General features: G+C 39.3%; 1 protein-coding gene, 1 long non-coding RNA gene and 1 pseudogene across 3 annotated transcripts; 1 reads left to right on the forward strand and 2 right to left on the reverse strand.

Moving 5' to 3' along the window:
• Positions 1–2,711: 2,711 nt before the first annotated feature.
• LOC146483125 (uncharacterized) lies at positions 2,712–16,910 on the reverse strand. 2 transcript variants are annotated; one of them, XR_014863960.1, is made up of 5 exons: positions 16,652–16,910; positions 15,366–15,405; positions 8,341–8,519; positions 7,021–7,132; positions 2,712–3,115 (listed from the first exon to the last, which is right to left on the reverse strand). It is a non-coding gene; the product is annotated as an uncharacterized LOC146483125 (long non-coding RNA). The 2 variants fall into 2 exon arrangements; XR_014863961.1 differs by lacking the exon at positions 15,366–15,405.
• LOC146483126 (uncharacterized) lies at positions 9,254–12,917 on the forward strand. Its single transcript, XM_085106296.1, has 3 exons — positions 9,254–10,837; positions 11,385–11,483; positions 11,933–12,917. The coding sequence occupies exons 1-3, from the start codon at positions 9,275–9,277 to the stop codon at positions 12,431–12,433; spliced, it is 2,163 nt and encodes a 720-aa protein (XP_084962422.1). The 5' UTR covers positions 9,254–9,274; the 3' UTR covers positions 12,434–12,917.
• LOC146483127 (uncharacterized) lies at positions 13,348–14,860 on the reverse strand (annotated as a pseudogene).
• Positions 16,911–17,886: the final 976 nt, after the last annotated feature.

A 17,886-nucleotide genomic window follows, 5' to 3' on the forward strand; every position in this document is an offset into this window, starting at 1 on the left:
AAGCTGCTCGGATTTGTCCAGGTTTTTGCACGTGACCTGCAATTCAATCCAAAAACCTCCAATATTTTGTGCATGGAAAATATGCTGCTATTTTCAATGCAACTTAGCGAAAGACAGCGTAAACTTGAGGACGTTATGTAATTTGCAAATCACTCTCAGGGAATGAATAATTAGCACCCAAAAGCAAAGCGTTGTTGATTTCTTCTGCATATGATTGGCGAAAAAATAGTGCACAATGTCTTTTTTTATCAAATTGCAGGCCACATGCAATAATTCAGATAAATCCGAGCAAAATCGAAAAACAGGCTAAAATTCTACATAGGTTGGTTATGCTCTCAGGCCTTCAATTAAACTTCACTCACTATCCTTTAAGATATGCACTGCGACTCCCATTATGATTGAATAGAAAACAGCAAGCAGCCAGTTTCCCTGCGAAGAACTGCCATATATTTTGTTTCTTGAGTTGTGTTGTTGCCGTATGGAACTTGATATATGTCAAGTAATTTGGTTGCCTAGCATGTGACCTAAACCTTGCCGGTGTTTTCGGTGTGGCAGTTCCTTTCTATGTCCACACTATGGCTTCTGTCAATGTTTCAAAACATCAGAAGAGGCTTTCAATTTTGCTAAAGTTGCTATTTTCGCTTGATCCAACATAGATATAGAAATGCGTTAAGCGTTGCAGTACTCAGTGGTTTTCATAGCCTCCCTCCCAGATGCTCTTTTGGCTCATCATGCAATCTCACCTCCCCAACAAACCCCTGCTGAAACGATGGGTGCATTCTTTTCCATTTGTTAGAAAAGGTCAGCCGGAGTACACATGAAAATTACTAGAGAGCCAATCGGTGCTAAGTTATTGTGTATTAAAAAGCCAATCACAAGCTACGTGTAAAGCGGCTTCCTTGAGGTGATTAATTTTCTTGGGAGTTCCCAATTTTCCAAAATCATGACTTTATCTTAAAGAAAATCTTGGAAATAATAGTTTCCTCTGTGGTTCTATGCTCATCCCTACTGTGAAAATATAAGTGTTTGGAAACAGTTCTGTGAACATACTGGGCCTGGCATGCGCTTCTCAAACCCGCCAAAAGATTTCGGACCCAAGAAACTATTTTACATACAGAAAATTTATTATAATTACCTAAAATTCAATTTTGGATAATTTTGGAAGGAAAAGCGTTTTACGTATTCCAAGATTAAGACACACATTGAGTTAGTTTGTGCAAAAAAAATGGCATTCCGAAAGCTCTTTAGCTTTAGGGAGCTTTGAGAAACATATGCCTAAACAGAAATGCATTGGAAATAGATGTATTTTCCTCGAGCGGCACATTTGTCTGTACACATTACAAGCGGTTACTTAGGTTTAAAAAAAAATTAAAGGAAACCTGTGAGACATTCAAGGGGAGGTAAAGGAGGACTACATGTACAACTAAGAACGAAGCAAACTACAGCATTATTCCACATTGCAACTTGAACTCTGCAACAATGTGCCGCAGAAAAATCTCTGAAATTTACTAATTTATGAAGACATCCCTCTTTTTTTAATCCACAAAATATGCTATAGCCTCTCTCTGATAACAATTTAAATCAATAATTTATTAACTTTTTTCATACAGTCTCTGAAATGTGACACTGCTTTTTTGAAATCTCTCATGCAAAGATTATTTAAGTCCACAGGGCACTTCCAGGATTGGGAAGTGCACCTGATTGGAGTACACTAATCGCCCGTCGTTTCAGCAGACGTTCGTTGAAGAGGAACGATTGCGTAATGAGCTAAAAGAGCATCTGAATGGGAGGCTATTGTTATTGCTGTACGTATGCAAATTTTCAGCATTCACGTTTGTTCTAGCGAATCGATCTTATCGCTAACACTCGACCCCAAATAACATTTATTGCAAAATTTTAGTTTTTTGAATCCGGATTACCTTGGCAACATTTGAAGGGATTTTTACTTGTTTTTTTTTTGTCGCATCTGTGCCATTATCTGATTGCATATTATGAACTCAAATGGCACAAACGTTGCTATTTCGATCAATGTTATTCTTATCTACAGCATTACGCACTTTACATCAGGAGGCTTACCAAACAAATATCTTTCTTGAATGTGTGGCGTAAACAGCAAGAATTAGATTGAAACTATTTCGTCTGTTGCTCCACGGTTATTGCGTGTAGCGTGACAAAAACTGGACATGTTCCGAATGTAGAAAAAGAAACTTCCATCAATCTACCAAACAAATTGTTATCGGTCGTTCAGCTTCCAATTCAAAATTGTTTTGTCTGAGGGCTTCTTAAGGATGAAAGGTAAGATAATGTTTAACAATTCACTGACAACAGTAATTAGTCACTATCGTATTTTTACCGAGGCACTGACATGTCTAACTCAACACGGCTTTTGGTTGCTTTTGTCTTTGCAGTGGTCACAGTTTTCGCTCCACCGCAGTAAATTCAGGTTTTACCGTATGCAAATGATCAAATAGTTTTAAGCAGTACTGTACCCCATGTTGGTCAAGATATAGTCACTTTCACCTTACACCTTAGCTTTCCTCACTTAATCACCACAATCAAAGTAAAAACTTTCATAGCAGAGAGATTTCAATTGAAGGGCCTCCTCAAAAAGTATGCTAAGTGGCAATCTCGTAGTGAAATGTAAGTTGTTCCAATTAAGAAGTTCTAGTTTGGTATAAAGATTGATTTTCATGAAAGAATTATAGTTTCACTAATCTATTTAGCTAAGATCAGGAAAAAGCTACAGTAGTTATTCAAAGTTAAGCCTCAAGATAAGACAAATTGTCACTGAACTATGTTTCTCATCAGACAGTGAGTCTGTTAAGTCCGTGAAGCGCTCAAACTTGGCCCAATTTGGAATTCATGGCCAAATCCCACTTAGTATCATTTTTGAGCAAGCCCTTTAACTGAAAGACACGGTGCATAAAGAGCTTATGTCTACATGTACTAGTGAAATAAAATTGACTAAAACCCGAGTAAATGGCAGTTTACATGTACTTAACTTTTCTTGTACTGGTAATGTTGCAGTCATTTTTCCTAAATCTCATTCACTGGTTATGGTCTCCCAATTCCCAGCTTCAATGGTCCATTCTGTTTTGGTAGCATCTGACAGATACTGCAAAAGATTATAATTAAACCCTTTAGGCCCAAATGGTGATGAGTATCTATTTTTCCCTTTCAATGTGACTAACTGATCAAACATGTAAGTGATAGGAATAAAGCAATTGAACCAAGAGACTATGAGGTAAGAGAGCGAATCCCCCACACGTGCCCCTCTTCCTATGAAAATTTTTTCAATCTATTTTTTTTTGCGTTGCTATTTTAATGTCGACATCTCATTGGTCAGTTAGAGTGACGTCATTTAATTTTAAACTCAATGGCGGATTATAATTTCCCAAAATAGCATGGCGTAAACTAAAAAAAGAGTGAAAATAATTATCATGGGGCACAGGGATTCGCTCTCTTACCTCATAGTCTCTTGATTGAACACAAAAGATGAAATAATGCTGAAACGATTTTTAAACAAATTCTCCCAACTAGTACCCTAAGGGATTATGGAGAGCAACAAGGAGAATATGCATGTTATACTGGTGCTTAAAGGTTTAAGAAATAACTGAAATCTAGAAACCCGTTTTTGGGCCAAGGGCTCAACAATGTTGTCTGTGCATGTACTAGTTACTGTATGTGCAGTTTTAACTCTGTTTTTTGTTTCTGTTTCTTCTTTTTTACAGTGAAACCATAGCAATACAGTCAACCCTCGCCTTGTGGACACCTCACTATTACGGACAGCAGCTAAATCCTGTGCAAAAATCAATTACAGATGTTTGACTGAAATAAATTCCTGCTATTACGGACTCTTGCTATTAAGGACACTAACTCAGGGTCCCAAGGGTGTCCACAATAAGGGAGTTGACTGCAAATGTATTCCAAATAAAACTTTAAAAACCATGTTATTTACAATACAATGCGAAGATACTCGGCTATAAGACGCACCCCCTGTTTCGAGCATATTTAGATTGAACAAGCATATTTTCTTTTAAAAAATGCTGCGCCTTATAGCCGAATAAATACGGTAATTTAATCTATAAATGTTGCATCTGAAAGTCCTTGTATTTTCACTGACTGATTAATGTCTTCATAAAGTTTTTTTCATTGGTAAATGAAAGGAGACTGTCTGAAAACTGTTGAGTGGTTGTGAGTTAAGACGATTGGGGATGGGGGTTCGATACCACTAACTGGCGGTTTTACCTCTTTTCTTCTTAAACTTAAGCTTACATGTAGATTTTCTTTTTCTTTTTTTAACAAGAATTTTTTTTTAGTTTAATTTTTAAATCAGTGTATACAGTACCGCTCGAAACTATGGGACCATTTGCACGCGGTAAAACCTCGTCTTTGCCGAACGTGATTGCCGCGAATTCACCGCGGTGGGACGAAAACCGCAACCGCGGCAAAGACGAAAGCAACCGAAAGCCGCGGGGAATTAGACGCGGCAATGCTTCGGTAAAAATACAATAATGACTAATTACTATTGTCAGGGTATTGTCAAACATTATCTCACCTTTCATCCTAAAGAAGCCCTCAAACAAAAGAATTTGTAAAGACTCACCGAGTCGGAAACCGAACGACCGATAACAATTCGTTTGGCAGTCACTGACGAAAGTTTCTTTTCTGCATTTGGGACATGTTTAGTTTTTGTCACGCTACAGGCAATAATCACAGAGCAAAAGACATAGTTTCAGTTTAATTCTTGCTGTTTACGCCACACAGTCAAGAAAGATATTCTATTCGTTTGAGAAACCTCCTGATAACCCTTCCTACTGATGTAAAGTGCGCAACAAAGTTCAATCGAAATAGCGACGCTGAATTCAAAATATGCAATCGGATTTTAGTACGGACGCGGAGAAAAGCAAAGTGAAAATCCCTCCAAATGTATTGCCAATGTAATCCGGATTCGAAAAACTAAAAACTTCGTAATAGATTTGATTCGGTATCGAGTGTGAGCGATAAGATCGATTCACTTGGAGCAAACACAAACGCGGAAAATTACCGCAACGCTTAACGTATTTCTATTAATATTTACTTTGGATAAAACGAAAACAGCAACTTTAGCAAAAGTGAAAAGCCCCTTCCGATGTTTTAAAACGTTGAGAGAAGCCGTCGTTTGGACGTAGAAAGGACAGTGCCATGATGAAAACACCGGGAAGATTTCAGTCACGTGCTAGGCAACCAAATTCCTTCACGTGTATCAAGTTTCATTCCGCAACAACACAACGCGGAAAAAAGATTAGTAAGTTAATTTACGGCGATTCTTGGTAGGAAACCTGGACTCTTGCAGTTTGTTTTTCAGCCACAACGGGAGTAGTAGTGCCTTTTCACTTATGCCCAACTAGTTCCATTGTAATTCCTTCAAAAAGAACTGAAAGCGCTCTCTTCTTTCGTCGACTAGCATTCGAGCTTTCACTGACCTTTGCAGTTTGCGTTGCTTCGCGTATCGAAAGGAATTGTGCGAGTGAAGTTTAATGAATTGTTTTGCACGTTAAGCAAATAATTTTTGGCATAATCCGAAATATATTATTACATTTACCAGTTCAATTCACGAGTTCGCTCACAGAGCGCTTTGATTATTTCCCTTGAGAGCGAGTGCGCTTCCGTGAAATTTATCACACCTAAAACCCGACAATTCGCTTATTGTCCTCGAAGAACATGAAAACAAAGCGAACAATAGCCTATTCAAACCCAACCGCGTGCTGCCTTTCACCGCGGCTTAAGTCAACCGAAAAAAACCTAGGTGAAACCGAGGTTTTTATTGCGGTTAGACGAGGTTTTGCCTAGGTGAAACCGCAGATCAAAACCGCGAATCGACCGAGGCAAATTCGCGGCAAATGATCCCATAGTTTCGAGCGGTACTGTAATTTCCATCGTCGATTATTCTTGCACAGAGTGTGCTTCTGGGCAATAAATAGCAGTAAATTATAACTACAATGTATAAAGTGTACTGTACGGGGTTTTGACACAAATGGAGCCAGTAATGCTGTTTGTAAGCTAACTTAAGTAGCAGTGTAAGAGTGCAGATGCTAATCTTTTTTTTTGGAATCAAGACAATCCAGGGACAGAAAGACATATTATATGTTTTATAAAGACTTCTACTAATGTGTCTGTTTTTAAAACTAAGACTGTAAAGAAATACATCCAGGGAACTAGAAGGACAGTAGTTCTCACGCCACTCAATAAAAATAATTTCATTCCAATTCTATCGCATTACATGCGTGCTACGCGGCTCACAGTTTGCAGTATAGAAATACGTCTGATTGTAGCCAGAAAGAGCATGTGAAACGATTACCACAACACGTTAGATTTACGCTCCTACAACTGAGGATCATCCTTTCTTAGCTATGGGTCTTAAAAGGAAAATAATGTCTCTGGGCTATCAATAGGCTTAACTTTTGGGAAATTTTGCCAACATTAGGAAGAGATGTTAACACATTGTGTTCATTATTTTAATACCTAACATTTCAGTGATGAATAGAGACATAATTGGTAAGTAAGACAACAGTACCCATTTAAGGACGGTGCCTACTATTGTTACTGCGCATACGTTCTGCGCATCTCAAGATACTCGGGTTTCCTATGGGTGGTGCCTACTAATACAGGAAAATTTTTGCGCGGTTTAAAACTATTCAGAGAAAACAGAACGTAGCATGTGCTTTTGGTATCCCAAAAGAAAATTGGGGGCAACCATGCATTTTTCAGAGATAATTAAGCTTCAATTTAGAAAAATATCCCATACATTGCTTTATATTTTGGCACTTTTTAGAAATATTGTTGTGTAATTATCTCTAAAAAATGCGTGGTTACCCCCAATTTTCTTTTTGGATTCCAATAGGCCTTGCTAGGATCTGCTTTTCCCGCATAGTCATAAACCGCACAAAAATACTTCTTTATTATTAGGCACCGTCCTTAATACACTTAAGTAAAGAGGGTGTCTAAACCACAACACCACTGCATGACTGTAGAGCTTACCTGTGCAGTCACCCTGGTAGGACTCTAAACCAGCTTTGTATTTGTTTGTTTTCCTTAACCAGTCAACCCAGTTTTGAAAGCTTACAAGTGAGAGAGGCCTGCATGATGAAGGCTTGATAGGAAAAACAACAAAGACTAAATGTGAGCCACAATCAGCTGCAAGTGATAGCTAACAGTGATACTATGTGAATTGTACATTGAATGTGGTGGTTGTAGTGTAGACGTAGAAACGGGGGAATTAACTGACACGTAGATGAGATTGTAGAAGCACAACTTTGTTTTTTATAAAAACAGTAAACAGGAAAGACTTGACAATACTCATACTCAATAGAAATTCACAAAGAAGAGTTCTTGGTTTACTCTCTTTGTCAGTGACCTTGTTTATGTGTCCCATGATCTACTACAGTCCACCCCTTCTTAAAAGGAGTAAACTTAACGACAAAAGCTAACATGATGAATAAATTTGAAAACAAGCTAACAAGAAAATCTTAACAGTCTAAAATTCTTGAGTCCACTACAGTAGAGGGGGGGTTACTAAAAGCAGGCCCATAGCCCACAACCTACATGTACTTCTGAACTTGCAGCCCATCAGCCCAAGGCCCGGCAGCCCACAGCCAAGTCCACTTCTTGGCCCTCAATTTAAGTTTAGGGTTAGAACTGGGTCGCAGGCCACAGGCCGCCAAACGATGGGTGATGGTGTGGGTCGGGGGCTGCTGTACTTTGGGCTGAGAAGTGCCCAGGCTTGGACCAGGGGCCTGCTTTTAGCAAACCCCAGTTGCAGGGAACCGGCTGCTAATTATAGCACATTGTAGTTAAGAAGCCTCTGTAGGTCACTGCAAGTTACAGTGATCATTTGGTAAGTACTTGAAGGAACTGAATGATTAAAAGCAAAAGTTTCTACTTCCACCACATGTACTTGGGTCCATTTTGTGACAGTTCCAATAACAATTACTTTTCAGCCCTAAAACTATAATATTTTTACCAATATATATGCACAACATTACTCAACAGAGATCCAGTTTTGACTGATATTGCAAGCTTTATGTAATTGAAGGGCTGGGAACATAACTGACCCAAATGACTTCTCAGATCGCTTTTTGTTGTTTTCGCTCAGATTCACCAGAAGTTTTGCATATGGCCTTGACTTCCTTCAGGAAATGTTGCCACAATGTATTATTTGCTGCGTTGCACTTCGTTTTGTGATAAAAACAGAAATTTCGCCCATAATTACAGGTTTCGCAACTCGTTTAGGGACTTAGAATTTTTTTATAATTCTCTTATACATGTACATGTAAATATGCAATCATGCGTAAGCAGTACCTTAATTTATTCCTCTGTGAAACTGTGTCACGGTATCCCTTATGTCCTCGTCTCTGACAATGGACCCCTAGTTCACCAGTAGGGAGTTCACAGACTTCACAACACAGTGGGAGTTCCAGCATGTCACGTAATCTCCATACCATCCGCTGTTAAAGTAGTCAAAGGTCTTTTCAAGAAAACTGTCAGAGATAACAAAGATCAGTGGCTAAGCTTGCTAGACTACAGAGACACACCTACCACTGCAATTAATACAAACAAGCCCTGCCCAATAACTTATGTCAAGAAGAACCAAGATACTAGTCCCATAGCAAACAACCTGTTGTACCCTGACATTCCTGAAGGAGTGCCACATAAAATGCAGCAGAAACACCAGAAAGCAAAAAGCTATAATGACCGAAATTAAGATTCAGCGCAATGACATGACATAAATATGGTATATCGGGTTTGATTAAGTCAGAATAAAGCGCATAAAATTATTCTACCTTCAGTGTACATGTATGGTTGGCCAAATGTTGCAAAATTCAACAACTTGCATATTTATATTCAACAACTTTTATTTATGTTCAACAAGATATATTCGTATTCAACGTTTTATATTTATATTCAACAATGCGCATTTTCCTTCAACTTCAACTTAAATTATTTTCGTTCAACAACAATATTTGTTCAACTTCAACTAAAATTATTTTCATTCAACAACAATATTTGTTCAACTTCAACTGTCATATTTATTTAACACTCAACAAAAATAACTGTTCAACTTCAATACAGACTTCTAGTTTCTACTTCCCTCTATATTTGTCATACAAGTAAGTTGTTGAAAGATCCGGACATTCAAAATATCTTTATTTAACAAAAATTCCCCACCCCGTCCCCGCTTAAATACGCTAACTTGACTACCCAGTCGCCCGATCACTTTATGCCTTGAATAAAGATGGCGTCGACGTCGGAACTTGATGCTAAGGAAGAACTGACACAGATGGTCAGAGAATGCGTTCGAAACGAAATTGCTCTTCAACGATCGGGAAATAGTACCTCGTTACTGATGAGAACTCGCGACCTTATAGCGAGTTCAGCTCGATCTGCGAGCCGAGAGATGACAAATTCCATCGCGCCGGACTTTCCCGCCACTGGCACTCCGGGTCAGCCGGGTCCTTCTTCTTCGTCTTCTTTTCAGACTGGGCAGTCGCAGTATTTTCAAACAGGAAAAAAGAGGCCTGCAGCTACAACGAATCATCCATGGTGCCTAAAGGGTAAACAAAAGAAACAAACAAAGCAGGAGTTCCACCCCAAAGCCGTTCATCTCCTTGACAAGCCTGAAGATCTGGATGAAAATGGCTTTGTTCCCGACTACACAGTTACTGACGATATGGTCCTACTGAAAGGGTATTTTGAGCTGGGGACAGGCCAGTCGGAAAGTGAAATCAGAGAGAGTATAACCGAGGTACTGAAGCAGCGTTTCCCATTTGTAAGACCAGAACATTTTGACTTTGTTAAGCGTGAGCGTAACAAAGTAACTACCCCAGTCGTTAACAAATCTCTTGAATGGAATTACAAACACGTAAAAGAATTATGTGGTCAGGGAAAGCTTTACATTCGTTTGAATGTCTTGAGAGAAGTCATCGACGCATGTGAAGAACCATCACCCACAGGAACTAAAGATGACGACGATGATGACTTGATGAGGTCACCTTTTTCACTGACCATGCCCAAGAAATTTGAAAGTTCGACAGGAAATGGATCCATTGCAGAATATGGACAGTCGGAAACAAGCCTCACTAGCATGGGTGTAAGTGCATCTGGATATGGGGCATCTACCTCTGCTGATTTAGTGGTGGCCTCCATTGCTGGTCAAAGCAGTCAGAGTGATAAGGAAACACTGCGAGAGCTGCTGCCATCTGCAAGTGATGAACAACTTGACAATGCACTCCAAGAATTTGGTGGTCTTGATTCAGCAGCAGATGCTCTTCTTGAGGGGGATTCCCTTCAGGGAGACTCTAATACAGCAGTGTGTGAGTCAATAGTCCAGATCATCGAAATCCTGGGGAAAAAGTTGACAGGAAAAAGAAAGAAACTAGAAGTTGATGAAGGTGATCTTGTTCAAGATGCAGTGGTCTACTACAAGTCAATTCAGTTTGATGCTTCCTGCCCTTTGAGAATTACCTATCAAGGCCAACCTGCCATAGACAGTGGGGGAGTAATGAGGCAGTTTTATTCTGACTTATTTGAAGGTTTAGTAGAGGGCAAGTTAATGGTGCTGTTTGAAGGTGAAAATGCCCACAAGGTGCCAAGTTACCAACCACAGGCTGTTATGAGTGGAATGTTTGAAATGGTTGGAAAAATGATTGCCCATTCTCTTGTGCAAGGAGGCCCAGGTTTTCCATGTCTGGCTCCGCCATGTTTCTATTACCTTGTGACTGGGGATGTTATGTGTGCATTTGCATACTGCGATGTTTGGGATATTCCAGATCCATTTTCTAGGAACATAGTCATGCAGGTAAATGCCCAGTACATTATGAGTTTATTTTTAGGTTAACTTTTAACAGTAAATCCAGTAAGTGTACACTGCATCTCACAAACACCACATTACAACCATCCATTGTCTAATAGTTTGTGGTAAAGTTAATATTGGATAAGACTCCTTAATTAGCCATGTTCTAAACGAGCAGAGGGCTGGGTACAAATTTTTAAAATCGAATGAATTGAAAAATGGACATCGTCATCTGAAAGAGCATCCAAATTATTACCGGTAGTAAATTCACTGTATTTGATTATTATTGGTTTAATTTCAAAGGCATGGTTCACTTTTAAAATACACCAAAATAAGAGAGTGTAGCATGGATTGGAGGGGCAGCTGTCCCTCCAATACATACTATTAAGCTCTCTTATTTTAGCGATTATCAAAAGTGTACCATGCCTTATAAAAGGGCCTATCTTTTGCCCACACCTACAATTCATAGATAATAAGACTTCTCCAGCCAGTACATATAGGTTTCTAGTCATATCTGCAACATTTATTTCTATTTTTGCTTATTCATACAAAGCTGATGGATGCCAGTGATGATGATGAACTGGCAGAGCTAGCCAAGAGTGATGAAGTAATCAATCTGTTGGCTCATTGTGGAGAGACAAGTGTTCTGCAGGTACCATTTGCTTTGACTATATTTTTATTTTTATTGTTCTGCCCTGCATGCTACCGCTGACATTGTGTACCCCCCGTGCTGACAGCCAGGCCCAGCCTTCTAATGAGACCCCTGCAATTACTGTTTTTTTTTTTTTTTTTGCTCACTTAAACGTTGAACTTGCCTACAAATGTTGATTTATTGTGACAGGCATGCAACTTTCATTCTCTAGTTTATTCAGTTTTTATTTCATTCAATATATCCTGTACTGTGTATTGTTCTAGTTTCTACCCTTCCTTCCCACCCTTTGGTGGGTGGAGAAGTTAGAAGTTGATATCTATTATTTCCCACATTCCAAATTATACTTACTATCAATTGTATTAAGTTGATTTGTTCAAAGCCAGTAAAGTATCTGCTTATATATCATTGTTTGCTCAAATTGTTTGAGTTTGTACAATATTCTATTTCAGATGTCTACAAAAGGGAAAATAATTCAGTCAATAGTGATGTATGAGGTCATTTCAAAGCGAAAAATGGCATTGGATCAGTTGAGAAAAGGATTGGCAACCCTTGGTGTCCTTGATGAGATGTCAAAGCACCCACATCTTTTTGAAAATGTGTTCACCTTTAAACCTGTTGAGCTGACACCCACCACAGTTAAAGATTGTCTCAAATATCCAGATGAATTAAGCAAGCAAGCACAGGACACCAAGATGATGATGACCAGATTTGTTGACCAGTCGTCAAGTGCCAGGTTGATGCAATTTATGCAGTACTGTACTGGAAGCAAGACAATGCCTTCAGTTCAGAATTTTGTAATAAATGTAAATTTTCATAGTGAAAGTTACATCTCCTCATCAACATGTACCTTTACATTGTTATTACCTGATCATTTTCCCTCTTATGGTCTGTTTGAACTTTCACTGGATTCAGCCTTTTCTTCATCTGGAAAGTCTTTTACCTCAGTGTAAACAACAACACTGCCCTAAATTTATACATTTAGAGGCTCTTATGTAAGAAAGACTTATGGATAGGTTGCTGTTTGTGTACTGTTAGGTTTACCGAAAAGAGGTCATTACTGAGTTGTTGTTGGTAACCTTCTATGGAATTTGAAAGATGTAGTAATTGGATTTGCCACTTTAAAGTCAAAGATGACTTGCAACAGTTTTCATGCCTTTGTTTTGATGGATTGAAAGTACTGACCCATATCAGATCCCATGATCTGGGTACAATAGTGTTGATGTTCAATTCACTGATCAATTTAGTTGTGTTATGCCAGCATTAAAACATTGAAAAAGCCTTGCCATTTCTAGTATAAACTCATTGGTATGTATTGTCTTTAGCTGCTGATTCTTGGAAATGATATGTTTTGCCAAACAAAATTCCTTACATTATTTTGTTATTGAACATTACATGTAAAATGGTATTATTGTAATAAATATTAATCATTAGTGACCTGTTCTTTAACAATTAATTGTGATAGGTGGACTATCACAAGCAATAGTTTCCCGTCTATGCAAAATATTAACAATAGCACTAGTTTTAGGATCACTGACAATGCACGATGTTCCATTCCACAATGTATCAAACCACAACTACAAAGTGCAAATTAGCATTTAGCAACCTAAAACAATATAGACCTCAACATGAGGAATAAATTACAGAGTTTGTGAGTTTTTCCCCATGGCCCAGAGCCTCGCAGTGACATCTCTTGTTTTAGGCTGAACTTTAAAATATCGAAATTGGGCTGTTGTGGAAGATGCCACATAACACTGTCCTCCCAAGCATCAATTTACATACTTGTGTTTCTGATTTTAGGGAAAAAATACAGTGTTTAGTTCTCTATAAGTAAGTATTTCATTGAGGAGCGTGGTTGGAAAGCAAGTCAGTTTTCCAGGAACTCAAGGGCCCTCTGGAAAATATCTATGGCAAAAGCACTTGAATTCTCAAGTGGATCAATTTCATTTGTTAGCCTAGAGATAATGTCATCTGGTAGATTCAAATCCACTTCATTGACTTCAACAGTAGACAGACCATCATCTGGTGGAGGTGGTGCGTTAGGGTCAAAACCAAACCACTCATAGTCATCGCCACTGACATTAACATCACTTCTCACATCAGCCACTGCAACAAGTCTTCCGTTCACCCTGTCTATCATTCCATTAGACCAGATTTGTTCCGGACTCCAATTTCTTTCAGTTCTTATGGGGTGCTTGTTCCAGGCCTCAACAAAACTAGCAATTGCAGCATTAATTCTAGGCAAGTAAACATAATGCAGAACAAACAAATGAAGGGGATTGGCGATGTCAAGCAAACCAGATTCCTCCAAGGATTTGAAGGTGTAGTAAAACACATTACCGAAACATCGAAACACATCACGCCATAACCGCTCTATTCTCTGATTACGTGTAGAGCTTCCAACAAGTGCAGATCCACGATCTTGGCCTCGAAATGCAATCATGCGTTCCCATACCAAAACGTTTTCACCTCCATGGTCAGTCCGTACTCTAGATGGCCGCGAGTACCTTTCGACACCCTGCAGAAAAAGGCCTTCAACAGTCTCCTTTCTGTTGTTTGTAGAACACTTCAAAAAACAAATTAAGAGAGTAGCCATCTATACAACCGTGTATAACGAAACCCCATGTAATCAAACTGTGATGGCCGTCTATATGCCATAAACTGTTAGGACCAGGCACTGAATAAGCTCTCCTAGAAATTACTGTTGCCCATCTCAAACGGCAGTTGATCGGATCAACTCGTGAAATGCTGGCCCGAATACGATCCCTTTGAACATTGATCCCCATACTTCTCAAGTGGCCACGAACCATTGAGTAACCCACAAGGCCTCCTTGCACGCTCATGAAAGCACGCACAATATCATCAAGATTCGTATTTGTGATATTTGTAAAGCCAGTTTCCTCAGTAATACCAAGTTCTCGTACCCGTCGCCACAGGGTCCATCGCGAAACTAGAAGAAGTCCGGCGATGTCTTTCCACTTGAATCCTAAAGCCCTAAAGTGTAACAAAGTCTCTTCATCGATCTCGTACTTTGGTCTTCCCGGTCCTCTGTTTACGGTACGCTCCGGCGGACTTAGCAGATAAACTGCTAAGTGGGTACAATTTGGAGTGTTGGTTAGCTCCATTTCTGTCAATTTTCGACACCAAAGATGATACAGTACTCTCAAATTATTAGCAACCTCGGTCAACTCTGCTTTGTGCTCGTTAACAACCGGTAATACGTTTTCCACAAATTTTGCTGCTGCGTCTAAACGATTGATAGCCCACTCAATAAATGATCGGGAAGTGCTATTTTCTCCCTCTTCACAAATGTTTAACACACTTAAAACATCCTCAAAGCAATCCATGAAAGATTTCTCGTCTACTGTTCTAGTAGCCATTTTGATTTTTGGCGGGAATCAATCAGGTTTTGTGCCGGGAAGGGAATGGGTTCCATGTTTGGGATTGGTGGGTGGGGAGGGACGGGGTATTTTGTTGAATGAAGAGATTTACAATGTCCGGGAACTTAACTCACAAAACAGTCATGATTTTTGTTGAATGAAAAAAGTCTGTATTGAAGTTGAACAGTTATTTTTGTTGAGTGTTAAATAAATATGACAGTTGATGTTGAACAAATATTGTTGTTGAATGAAAATAATTTTAGTTGAAGTTGAACAAATATTGTTGTTGAACGAAAATAATTTAAGTTGAAGTTGAAGGAAAATGCGCATTGTTGAATATAAATATAAAACGTTGAATACGAATATATCTTGTTGAACATAAATAAAAGTTGTTGAATATAAATATGCAAGTTGTTGAATTTTGCAACATTTGGCCAACCATATACATGCACATGTGTTTTTGTGCACAACTTACTGAACATATAACATTATCAACTCTACTTACATTAAGAATGCAAGCTCCTGATGAACGAAGATCTTCAAATCTACCAAAAAATTAAGAAGGACGAGTTATAAATTAGGACAGAAAAAAAAAAAAAACAGGCCCATTTCAAACATCATGCTGCTGCCTTGCCAAACTAAATTGATCACATTTAGTAGTAGCGTGACATTTGAAACCAGGGCTAAAGCCGTGTAGGCCAGGCTGCATTTAATGTAGGTTAGACAAGCATCTTTGGTGTGGGTTTCCAAATTAGTCGGGATACAGGCACATGAAAGTTAGTCTTTGGCAGAGTGGCGTGTTAGATTACCTCATAGGCATTGGCATGAAGAAAAATTACCTTGTCTTTTGAAAACTTGTACCATAGGCCTTACCACGGTTTTCGACGCCATTTTGACGAGTAGGCAAACACATCTGAAACAACAGTGTTTGTATGGAAACCTGATGTCAAATAATTTTCATTTAAAATTCATGAATTGGAAACTTTTAGCACTAGTAAAAGGATTTTAAGCAAAAAATTGGAGGGATGTCTGTATAGCGAACCAGCCATGAACTGCTACTAAAAATAGTTTGTGGGAAGAAAATACAGACAAATGTATGGAAAGTTCAAAACACGACTGGACGCTTTCTGGCACAGCTACCCAGCCATGAACTGCTACTAAAAATAGTTTGTGGGAAAAAAATACAATCAAATGTATGGAAAGTTCAAAACACGACTGGACGCTTTCTGGCACAGCCACTTCCTCCCAATTTTTTTTCTTAAAATCCTTTTACTAGTGCTAAAAGTTTCCAATTATTGAGTTTTTCAGAAGCGATGTTTTATGAAAGTTATTGGACATCGGATTTCCATACAAACACTGTTATTTCAGACGTGTTTGCCTACTCGTCAAAATGGCGTCGAAAACCGTGATAAGGCCTATTCAAGTGAACCGTTTTTTATTCAAAAATATCCAGGATTTCTCTCCCGCTGTAGGATTAAGAGTCTACAGGGAAAGGGGGGGGGGGGGGGGGAAGGGCTGGACATTTCACTGGTGTAGCTGCTTTGGTGGCTGCTTGGCTTGGCATATCTTTGGCATGGAGTACATACAAAATGCACCTTGGCATGAAACAACGATTCAAACGCTGTGCTACTGTCATGCCAAACTCAATTCACAAATTATGAATACCATGTAACCAAATTACAAAACATTACTTTTGGTTACATGTATCTTGGATTTATTTACTTAATAAGGCTTACTTAATTAACTTCCCTTGGAATGAAGATAAGACCAGAAATGAACAAATGAACCAACCTCTTTAACTCGTCCGGTGAAAGAACATCCGTTTCATGGATATTTTCGCAAAACCACTCTAAGGAGTGCGCGATTACCAGTCGAATAACCATTCGAAATTGTCGCCCTCAAACTCGTTCACTTTGGGATAAAGCCCTCAAAATCTTCTTCCCCTGACTCATTCTATCCGTAACTATCTCTTAAAGAGAACCCATTACAAATGTGTCAATTTCGTTCAACTTTGTTGGGTTGCTGTGCCCGTCATGTCCGCCATTTTGGGTTTCCCGCGGTCTTCCCGGCCTGATCTATTGCGCATGACAGCTGGTGGTTACCAAGCCTCGACCCAAGCCTCCCGTCCGGTCCGGGGGAAATTTTCACGAAAGGGTACTTTAGCAATGGCTCCGCCCCGATTATCCTTTTTTAGCATACCTCAGTGACCGACTATCGCGTAACGCGCAATCTGATTGGCTACACAGGTGCCGTCTATCGATCGATAGACGGCAGTTTGTCAGAGCGCGCGCGATTTAGCATGCATCATCGACAAATATATCAAAATTTATGAAATAAAAAGTTTTTTTTTGCTTGATAGATCGATCACTGAGGTATGCTAAAACAATTAGACGGCTCGCTCTCGGTTTCTATCGCCTTTGATAGTTGGCTCGGGGCTTCGCCCCTCGCCAACTATCAGCCGATAGAAACCTCCAGCTCGCCGTCTAATTGTTAAATATACCATTTTTATCCTATATTGATCTTATCAATTCAAGTCCCAGTCGGCGTGCGGTTTTGCGTTGGTATGTATGTTGTGTGTCTCAGTCTGCTATGTGGCACCGTGTGTAGTTTACGGAGAATACTGGCGACCAATGGGTGCTTTCCATTCACCAAAAATTTTCGGAAATTTCGGTCTCGAATGGAACGGGCTTATACTCAGTCATCACGTGGTCAGTTTTTGCCTCAGGCTTCTTGACGCCGTTTATCGTAGGTGTTCAGACAGTCCGACTGGAAACTTTTGAATGGAACACGAGGATTTTCGAAAATACCGAAATTTCCACTTTTCGGGAACACTGAAAAGGGTTGTCCTAAATTTTCGAAAATCTTCTCCGGAAAAGATCCTGTTCCATTCGATTCCCACCCGAAATTTTCGAAAATTTCGTCGAATGGAAAGCGCCCATGAAAAGCGTGCTTCTAACGGATGATTGATTAAGCTAAAGGTTGACGAAGGTCAAAGTTACCGTCTTGAAAGTAGCAAATAATTCTAC

Source organism: Pavona decussata, unplaced genomic scaffold (genome assembly GCF_977016875.1).
Source record: "Pavona decussata unplaced genomic scaffold, jaPavDecu1.1 SCAFFOLD_40, whole genome shotgun sequence".
Lineage (NCBI taxonomy): Eukaryota > Metazoa > Cnidaria > Anthozoa > Scleractinia > Agariciidae > Pavona > Pavona decussata.

What these genes read in the sequence shown, in the direction of transcription:
- LOC146483126 (XM_085106296.1), top strand. Translation starts at nt 9,275, where the DNA reads ATGGCGTCGACGTCGGAACTTGATGCTAAGGAAGAACTGACACAGATG. An exon ending in CTAGGAACATAGTCATGCAG is followed by an intron (nt 10,838 to 11,384) that starts GTAAATGCCCAG and finishes ATTCATACAAAG; the next exon opens with CTGATGGATGCCAGTGATGA. An exon ending in GAGAGACAAGTGTTCTGCAG is followed by an intron (nt 11,484 to 11,932) that starts GTACCATTTGCT and finishes ATTCTATTTCAG; the next exon opens with ATGTCTACAAAAGGGAAAAT.